Source organism: Neoarius graeffei, chromosome 23, assembly GCF_027579695.1.
Source record: "Neoarius graeffei isolate fNeoGra1 chromosome 23, fNeoGra1.pri, whole genome shotgun sequence".
NCBI lineage: Eukaryota > Metazoa > Chordata > Actinopteri > Siluriformes > Ariidae > Neoarius > Neoarius graeffei.
In genome coordinates this window covers 44,928,716-44,938,473 of record NC_083591.1, presented here as the reverse complement: position 1 = coordinate 44,938,473, position 9,758 = coordinate 44,928,716, and the positions used below count along the sequence as shown (strand labels likewise).

General features: G+C 43.5%; 1 protein-coding gene across 1 annotated transcript; it reads right to left on the bottom strand.

The window, feature by feature from the left end:
• Positions 1–468: 468 nt before the first annotated feature.
• Positions 469–4,724, bottom strand: ly97.3 (lymphocyte antigen 97, tandem duplicate 3). Its single transcript, XM_060905354.1, has 4 exons — positions 4,619–4,724; positions 4,280–4,370; positions 2,126–2,248; positions 469–648 (listed from the first exon to the last, which is right to left on the bottom strand). The coding sequence occupies exons 2-4, from the start codon at positions 4,326–4,328 to the stop codon at positions 542–544; spliced, it is 279 nt and encodes a 92-aa protein (XP_060761337.1). The 5' UTR covers positions 4,329–4,370; positions 4,619–4,724; the 3' UTR covers positions 469–541.
• Positions 4,725–9,758: the final 5,034 nt, after the last annotated feature.

The window sequence follows — 9,758 nt, the reverse complement described above, 5'->3', positions numbered from 1 at the left end:
TGTCTTGGAAGAAGCTCATGTTAGCCTTCACCTTCCCTGGTTGGTTGCTGTTGTGTAATCAAGGACAGCTGGTAAGACTGGGAATTGGAAACTGGACAAACTGGGGGGAAGAATCCTCCCGAAAAATATGGTACATTTATGAAATGTAAATATTTTGGAGCTGGTTTTGAGAACGGGTATTTGGATACTGGTTCAGAAACCCCAACAAATATTGACCATGAGCAACAAACTTTCACCTCCAGAGATTTGTAAGTAGCCTGCTGTATGTAATGAGCGATGAGTGTATTTTATAACAGTTTTGGTGGGAAATGGTAATTGTGTTGTACCATTTTTCCAGCAGCAAATGAAACTTTCAGGCAAAGTTCTAAATGACATTTTACGATTACAAATAATAAAAACAAACAACGAGTACAGTGTATGAATTTCATGAATATTTTTATTTTCTTTTCCTGGGAGAAGAATAACCTTTATCCACAAACTTGTAAAGCATTCTCAACATGAAAGGATATTGACAGTGTGAAAAGTCAAAGGTCCAGTTGGATCACAAGGTGTTACAGAGGTCATTCTGGCAGCATTTGACCTTTATGTAGGCGTTCCGCTTCAGAAGTTCGCAGTCAGCCATGGCCGTGCACCTCTGGTAGTGTCCATCTGCAGTGAAGAACACAGGCAAGACTGCTCACTTAAACAGTACTCTCAATTCTCTTGATAGCTAATGGAGACATTTGTCTGAAAAGTGTCTAATTTCAGCTTGTAAGGAAGAAACGTTATGAGATACACTACCGTTCAAAAGTTTGGGGTCACCCAGACAATTTTGTGTTTTCCATGAAAAGTCACACTTTTATTTACCACCATAAGTTGTAAAATGAATAGAAAATATAGTCAAGACATTTTTCTGGCCATTTTGAGCATTTAATCGACCCCACAAATGTGATGCTCCAGAAACTCAGGCCAAGTTTGCATTAGACTGTATCTGTCTCGTTTTCTTCGCGGATGCACTGTCCGTTTACATTAAAACGCCGGGAAACGGGAATCCGCCAGGGTCCACGTATTCAATCCAGATCGTGTCTGGTCCGGTGCTGTGTAAACATTGAGAATACGCGGATACGCTGTGCTGAGCTCTAGCTGGCGTCGTCATTGGACAACGTCACTGTGACATCCACCTTCCTGATTTGCTGGTGTTGGTCATGTGACGCGACTGCTGAAAAACGGCGCGGACTTCCGCCTTGTATCACCTTTCATTAAAGAGTATAAAAGTATGAAAATACTGCAAATACTGATGCAAATACTGCCCATTGTGTAGTTATGATTGTCTTTAGGCTTGCCATCCTTCCACTTGCAAGTGGTAAGTGACGCGCATGCCCGACATGCACTGAGATCACACACACAGCGGCTCAGTCCCGAATCACTGCTTGTGCACTTCACTCGCACGCTCTGTGAGCTGCGCAGGGCCGGAGTGCGCACCCTCCAGAGGGCACTCGCTGTTCAGGGCGGAGTGATTTGGAGCGCAAGATGCCTGCGGAACCGAGCGTATCCGTGTATTGGCATTGCTGTGTGCACCCGAATCGTGTATTGGCGTTGCTGTGTGCACCCGAATCGTGTATTGGCGTTGCTGTGTGCACGCTAATCGTTTTAAAAACGTTAATCTGATGATCCGCTGATACGGTCTAATGTAAACCCCACCTCAATCTGCTCAAAGGAAGGTCAGTTTTATAGCTTTCTCTAAAGAGCTCAACTGTTTTCAGCTGTGCTAACATGATTGTACAAGGGTTTTCTAATCATCCATTAGCCTTCTGAGGCAATGAGCAAACACATTGTACCATTAGAACACTGGAGTGAGAGTTGCTGGAAATGGGCCTCTATACACCTATGGAGATATTGCACCAAAAACCAGACATTTGCAGCTAGAATAGTCATTTACCACATTAGCAATGTATAGAGTGGATTTCTGATGAGTTTAAAGTGATCTTCATTGAAAAGAACAGTGCTTTTCTTTCAAAAATAAGGACATTTCATAGTGACCCCAAACTTTTGAACGGTAGTGTATGTGTCTATATCAATAGAGCTTGACTTCATCTGTAGTTACTGTGAATAGAAGACATAACTTAAAATACATGTTAACGCTTACATGGGGCTTTGGTGAACTTGGCTGCAACACAGGCGTCTTTTTCAGCAGGACAGGTCAGCGTTGTGATCTCACACGCCCCACCTGCCTTCCTGGGCTGGCAATGATAGCAATCCAGAGCCGTCCCTGAACACATGTGGAGGTGTAGCAAATGTTACACACATGACTATAGCTTAGCTGAATGAGACACAGGATAGATTAGATCAAATATAGTAGCTAATGGATCAATTAGATAACCACGTCACCATTTCTCTATAACCGTCATGTAGATTCTATGTGACACGAAGCTCTCATGAGTGTTATATACTTTATGATATGAACGTGTCACAGTTCATGCCGGAAAGAAATGCCTGAGTGTCTAGATTAGACAGGACGACAAAGAGGGTTAAGTGAGGCTGTTGGCTTAAAGTGCTAGTCTTACGAAAATGACATCACTCCTGGAAATTACACCTTATAAAACTAGACATGTTAAATAGTTTACTGTCGAAATTTTATTTTAATACGAGACCGGGAACATGTTTTATTAAGTTGGTAAAGTTTGGCTCTTTGAGTCCGCCATTACACGAATGCGTTCCTGGTAAGTTATTGTTAATTTAAAGGAAGTGACATCATATGCGCAATGCATGAAAGTTTGCAGCATTTCTGGCTTCATCTGCCGTGCAAAGTTTTTATATTTCGAATTATTTTTTTATTTCAAAGCAAAATTAAAACCGAAGCATGCCTCCTAAGAGGTGTGTCGTTCAAGGCTGTTCGAGTGTCTCATCTCATCTCATTATCTCTATCCGCTTTATCCTTCTACAGGGTCGCAGGCAAGCTGGAGCCTATCCCAGCTGACTACGGGCAAAAGGCGGGGTACACCCTGGACAAGTCGCCAGGTCATCACAGGGCTGACACATAGACACAGACAACCATTCACACTCACACCTATGGTCAATTTAGAGTCACCGGTTAACCTAACCTGCATGTCTTTGGACTGTGGGGGAAACCGGAGCACCCGGAGGAAACCCACGCGGACACGGGGAGAACATGCAAACTCCACACAGAAAGGCCCTCGCCGGCCCCAGGGCTCGAACCCAGGACCTTCTTGCTGTGAGGCGACAGCACTAACCACTATACCACCGTGCCGCCCCCTGTTCGAGTGTAGCCAATTAAAAAAAAAAAGCGGAATTTCGATCCATTATAGCCCAAAGTCGGCAGGACACTTACAGAATGAATGGGTTCGATTTGTAAGGACGATGAGAGGTAACGTCAAGCCGACAGGACGGTTTGGAGTTCGCTCCGTACATTTTGAAAAAGATAAATTTGTGAGGTAAATTCACAAAGAAGGATTTGAGCGACGTCTGGGATGCGGAGCAGTTCCTACGATCTGGAAACAAAAGTCAGAAGCGCCGTCACAAAGAGCTCACCGCTGCCCAGTAAGTGTCAAGCTTGTGTTTAGCCTGTTGCTTGAATTTATGAGTTGTCTTTAGTCTTTTATCATCTCATCTCATCATCTCTAGCCGCTTTATCCTTCTACAGGGTCGCAGGCAAGCTGGAGCCCATCCCAGCTGACTACGGGTGAAAGGCGGGGTACACCCTGGACAAGTCGCCAGGTCATCACAGGGCTGACACATAGACACAGACAACCATTCACACTCACATTCACACCTACGGTCAATTTAGAGTCACCAGTTAACCTAACCTGCATGTCTTTGGACTGTGGGGGAAACCGGAGCACCCGGAGGAAACCCACGCAGACACGGGGAGAACATGCAAACTCCGCACAGAAAGGCCCTTGCCGGCCACAGGGCTCGAACCCGGACCTTCTTGCTGTGAGGCGACAGCACTAACCACTACACCACTGTGCCGCCCCGTCTTTTATCATTTCAAGCAATAAAAGAAACGAGTCAGTGTGGATACAAAAGAAGGCAGTTGCACATATGACGTCACACATGCAGCGCCGCTGACCTATAAATCGCTGTGATCTAATCATGGCGAACCATCTTTTCATTATTTTTGGAAGAGAATTCAGATGCAAAAAAATTCTTTTACGAACCAATTTTTTATTTATCGGTAAACTTTACAACCTATTAAAGCATATCACACACAAAAAACCTGGGATTTTAACACTTTAACAATGGTTTTCCTCCTTTGATAAGAAATCAGGAGCACACTCACCACTGGCTACCAGGAGTACCAGAACGAGGGCAACAACCAGGCTTCTCATTTTTCTGATGAAATGCAAACTGGTGCGGCTGGTAAACAAGAGCTGAAGAAGATTTAACACAAAAATATGCACGTATAAATCACATGATATCAAAACTGCATGAACAGTATGAAATCAGAAGCACTTTCTTTTAATAATACAGTATTAATACGAGCAGTCTTTGGGTGAATTGTACAACTTCTTATATCTAGGATCTACATCAACATTTTGCCATAGAGAATCTACTGAAGTTACACATTTTAAAAAAACTGAAAGCGAGAAAGCTCAGAGATAAAACATCCACGTCTTACCTTTCCTTCGCAGATCTGCTAGAGACTCAGAAGTCTTCACCTTTTATATCTGACAAAATCTCTTCTTTCTTCCTGCCTGTTTTTAGTCCTCTGCTGTGTAAACAGTCACTCCTCACGCACTCAGTGCCCTGCCCAGCCATTTCTCTTATCACATCAGTGAGCCATCATCCTTAATATGCAGACATTAGTCATGTTTCCCAACTTTATGGCTCAATGTGCATGCGTGCATGTTTGTGCTTGCCTCTGTGTCTACAATGATGTAACATTAATTTTTAATCATTTTTCCATCTGCGTGGAGGTCATTGGCCTCATCCCATCAAGCCCCCAGTAGTGATATAACTGCAGATTAGGAATTTATTAACGTCTGTCCAAATTGAGTTGAAATCTGGTCAACGTGAAGGCCATGTGCATATCTCATCTCATCTCTAGACGCTTTATCCTGTTCTACAGGGTCACAGGCAAGCTGGAGCCTATCCCAGCTGACTACGGGCGAAAGGCGGGGTACACCCTGGACAAGTCGCCAGGTCATCACAGGGCTGACACATAGACACAGACAACCATTCACACTCACATTCACACCTACGGTCAATTTAGAGCCACCAGTTAACCTAACCTGCATGTCTTTGGACTGTGGGGGAAACCGGAGCACCCGGAGGAAACCCACGCGGACACGGGGAGAAAATGCAAACTCCGCACAGAAAGGCCCTCGCCGGCCACGGGGCTCAAACCCGGACCTTCTTGCTGTGAGGCGACAGCACTAATCACTACACCACCGTGCCGCCCCGCCATGTGCATATGATTTATGAATTAAAAATACCCTCGTAGTAGAACATTTCCTTTAATTTCTCATTTGTCTATTTATTTAGTACATTTACATTATTTAAATACAATGAAGGCAACACCGTGAAGTCTGTGTAGCAGTGTATTCCATGCATAATTTGGCATTGCACTCAAGGTCTTAGGCACATTACATTTTTATATTAGTTTTGCCAAATTCATTAGTGTCCATTAGAAAAAAAAAATTGATTTTAAAATATTGGTATGTGTGTGTGTGTGTGTGTGTGTGTGTGTGTGTGTGTGTGTGTGTGTGTGTAAAATTGTGTTACAGAAATCTTTTGACATTTTGTTAAGCCAAGTCATGTTTCTGTGCAGCATGGTGGTACAGTGGTTAACCCTGTCACTTCACAGCAAGTAAGTTCTGGGTTTGAACCTCGCAGCCGATTGGGGCCCTTGTGTATGTGTTGGTTTCCTCCCACAGTCCAACAACATGTGCATTAGGTCAACCGGCTACTCTAAATTGCTCATACAAGGTGTGAATGTGAATCCCAACTGTCTGTCTTTAGATCTGCGATAGACTGGTAACCAGTCCAGAGTGAACCCAGCCTCTCACCCATACCCCTTTTCCACCAAATCAGTTCCAGGGCTGGTTCGGGGCCAGTGCTGGTGCTGGTTCACAACTCGTTCAACTTGCGAACCAGCTGAGAACCAGTTTGCTTTTCCATAGCTCAGGGTGCTAAGGGGAGCCACGTCATTACGTCACTGTATACGTCAGTTACATCGCTGCATTTGCATAAACCTTGGTGCGAACATCGACGCAACAACAACACGAAGAAGAAGAACCAACAACAACAATAATGGATGACTGCTGCTTTACTGCATCCATGATATCTTGTCGCTTGTTTAAAAATGGCGCCCTCTTGCGGTCTTGCTATTGTTGTTGGTCTTAACAACTCCGCCCCCCGCCCCCCTCGCTGATGTAAACAGTTCTTTCCTCGAGCCCAGCAAAGAGTTGGTGCTAGCCTGGAACCGGTTTTTCTGGCCCAGAGCCAGTTCTTTGTCAGTGGAAACAGAAAACCCGGTTCCAAACTAAGCACTGACCCCGAACCAGCCCTGGAACTGATTTGGTGGAAAAGGGCTACCAGTGTCAGCTGGGATTGGCTCCAGCTCACCTGTGACCTGCAGTGGATCAGTGGCATAGAAAATGAATGAATGAAAAGTCATGTTTCTGACAAAAAAAAAACACCATCATTAAGACTGTATAGGATGATAGTGTACCTGTAAATGCACTGACTTGTAAGATCTGATTTCATCCTAAACTTGCACAAAATAAAGTCCCTCCCGCACCAGGATCTGGTCTTTCCAGGCAGCCTCCTGTCCCAGTACTTTGACATGGGCGTGACATCAATCTTTGTTTCTATAGCCCTCGGCCTCTCGCCTATTGCTGGGTTTCAGTCACGTGATTTTTCTTAGCAGTTTTACCAGAAGTGAAATAGCTGGTGGTCTAAACTAGCGATAACTTATCAGAGTACGCTTGTAATCTAGAAGCCACTGCTCGCTTTAGATATATTCAGAAGATTGCTATGTGCAATGGAATCGACCCCTACAGTCTGGGAAAGAAGGATTTGTCATACGATCTCGAAAACTACCTTTCAGTCGAGTTACCAGACATCTCGAACTATCTGGTGTTGCAGATGTCCTTCTACACCGCAAAACAGATGAAAGCGTGGAAGAGTATGGAGGCTTACAACTGTTTTGTATGTGGCTGGGTAAAGGACCTCGGTATCAAGTCGCTGCTGAATGAATCCTGTATTGTTTTTGCCCATGTAAGTATGTTTTTAAGCTTTTCATTCGCATCTTTACAACGAAGCGCTGCAAGTTGAAGTGTAAACAAACAACAGTTCGCTTGATTCTCACTTGTGTTGGCTCTTATCTCTCAGGTAAATCATTCACAAAGATCATCAGAAACCCCTTTAAAGACCTGGATCTTAGTTAAACAAGGCGGAGAAGTGATCACGGCGCATTGTAACTGTACGGCTGGGGAAGAATTTTGTCGCGACCTTCATGCATATGGATTTTGTGAGGAGTAAACAAAGAAACAGCTAGGGACTGTAGCGCTTCATGACTATAAAAAGTACCGTAAAATAACGACACATAGCAAGAAAAGTACTTGGAAAACACTAAGGCCAGAGCTGAGAGGGAGATACAAACCTTTCACCAAGTGATCACTGCAAACTCGAGCATGCTTCAACTCGGCTCCCTTCAATTTCAGTGAGAGCTTCAAAAGAGAACTTTCTCAACGTCTTTTTGTGAAATCCTGTGTTCGTTCGCCCTTTTTAATTGGTTCACAGGGAACCCTGAAGAAACTTTGATCAGGTTCAAGGTTTGATCAATTCGAACAACCTAAAACAACGCAAGCCTAAGGCATTTTTCATGCGAGCAATGCACCTTCTCCGTACAAATGCTTTGTCGACTGAGCTTTGGTAGACCACCAACTAAAGCTTTGAATAACTAATGAGGCAGATGTAACATCACGTGAAACCCAGCAATTACAGTGGTACTTGAAAGTTTGTGAACCCTTTAGAATTTTCTATATTTCTGCATAAATATGACCTAAAACATCGTCAGATTTTCACACAAGTCCTAAAAGTAGATAAAGAGAACCCAGTTAAACAAATGAGACAAAAATATCATGCTAGGTCATTTATTTATTGAGAAAAATTATCCAATATTACATATCGGTGAGTAGCAAAAGTATGTGAACCTCTAGGATTAGCAGTTAATTTGAAGGTGAAATTAGAGTCAGGTGTTTTCATTCAATGGGATGACAATCAGGTGTGAGTGGGCACCCTGTTTTATTTAAAGAACAGGGATCTATCAAAGTCTGATCTTCACAACACATGTTTGTGGAAGTTTATCATGGCACGAACAAAGGAGATTTCTGAGGACCTCAGAAAAAGCATTGTTGATGCTCATCAGGCTGGAAAAGGTTACAAAACCATCTCTAAAGAGTTTGGACTCCACCAATCCACAGTCAGACAGATTGTGTACAAATGGAGGAAATTCAAGACCATTGTTACCCTCCCCAGGAGTGGTCGACCAACAAAGATCACTCCAAGAGCAAGGCGTGTAATAGTCGGCGAGATCACAAAGGACCCCAGGGTAACTTCTAAGCAACTGAAGGCCTATCTCACATTGGCTAATGTTAATGTTCATGTGTCCACTATCAGGAGAACACTGAACAACAATGGTGTGCATGGCAGGGTTGCAAGGAGAAAGCCACTGCTCTCCAAAAAGAACATTGCTGCTTCTCTGCAGTTTGCTAAAGATCATGTGGACAAGCCAGAAGGCTATTGGAAAAATGTTTTGTGGATGGATGAGACCAAAGTAGAACTTTTTGGTTTAAATGAGAAGCATTATGTTTGGAGAAAGGAAAACACTGCATTCCAGCATAAGAACCTTATCCCATCTGTGAAACATGGTGATGGTAGTATCATGGTTTGGGCCTGTTCTGCTGCATCTGGGCCAGGACGGCTTGCCATCATTGATGGAACAATGAATTTTGAATTATACCAGTGAATTCTAAAGGAAAATGTCAGGACATCTGTCCATGAACTGAATCTCAAGAGAAGGTGGGTCATGCAGCAAGACAATGACCCTAAGCACACAAGTCGTTCTACCAAAGAATGGTTAAAGAAGAATAAAGTGAATGTTTTGGAATGGCCAAGTCAAAATCCTGACCTTAATCCAATCAAAATGTTGTGGAAGGACCTGAAGCAAGCAGTTCATGTGAGGAAACCCACCAACATCCCAGAGTTGAAGCTGTTCTGTACGGAGGAATGGGCTAAAATTCCTCCAAGCCGGTGTGCAGGACTGATCAACAGTTACCGGAAATGTTTGGTTGCAGTTATTGCTGCACAAGGGGGTCACAGCAGATACTGAAAGCAATGGTACACATACTTTTGCCACTCACAGATATGTAATATTGGATCATTTTCCTCAATAAATAAATGACCAAGTATAATATTTTTGTCTCATTTGTTTCACTGGGTTCTCTTTATCTACTTTTAGGACTTGTGTGAAAATCTGATGATGTTTTGGGTCATATTTATGCAGAAAGATAGAAAATTCTAAAGGGTTCACAAACTTTCAAGCACCACTGTACATAGCTGGGGTTACAGTGGGGGGCTGGTCCTCTGGTAATCACGAGAGTTTGACTCCCTACTCGCATCTGCATTGCAGCATGCCTTGCCAATAGGTACCATTTTTATGATGGTCTTTGGTATAACCCGACCATGAGTGGAACTCACAAATCTCCCAGTCAAGAGGCAGACATGTGAACCACTCGGCCAACTTGCAGTAC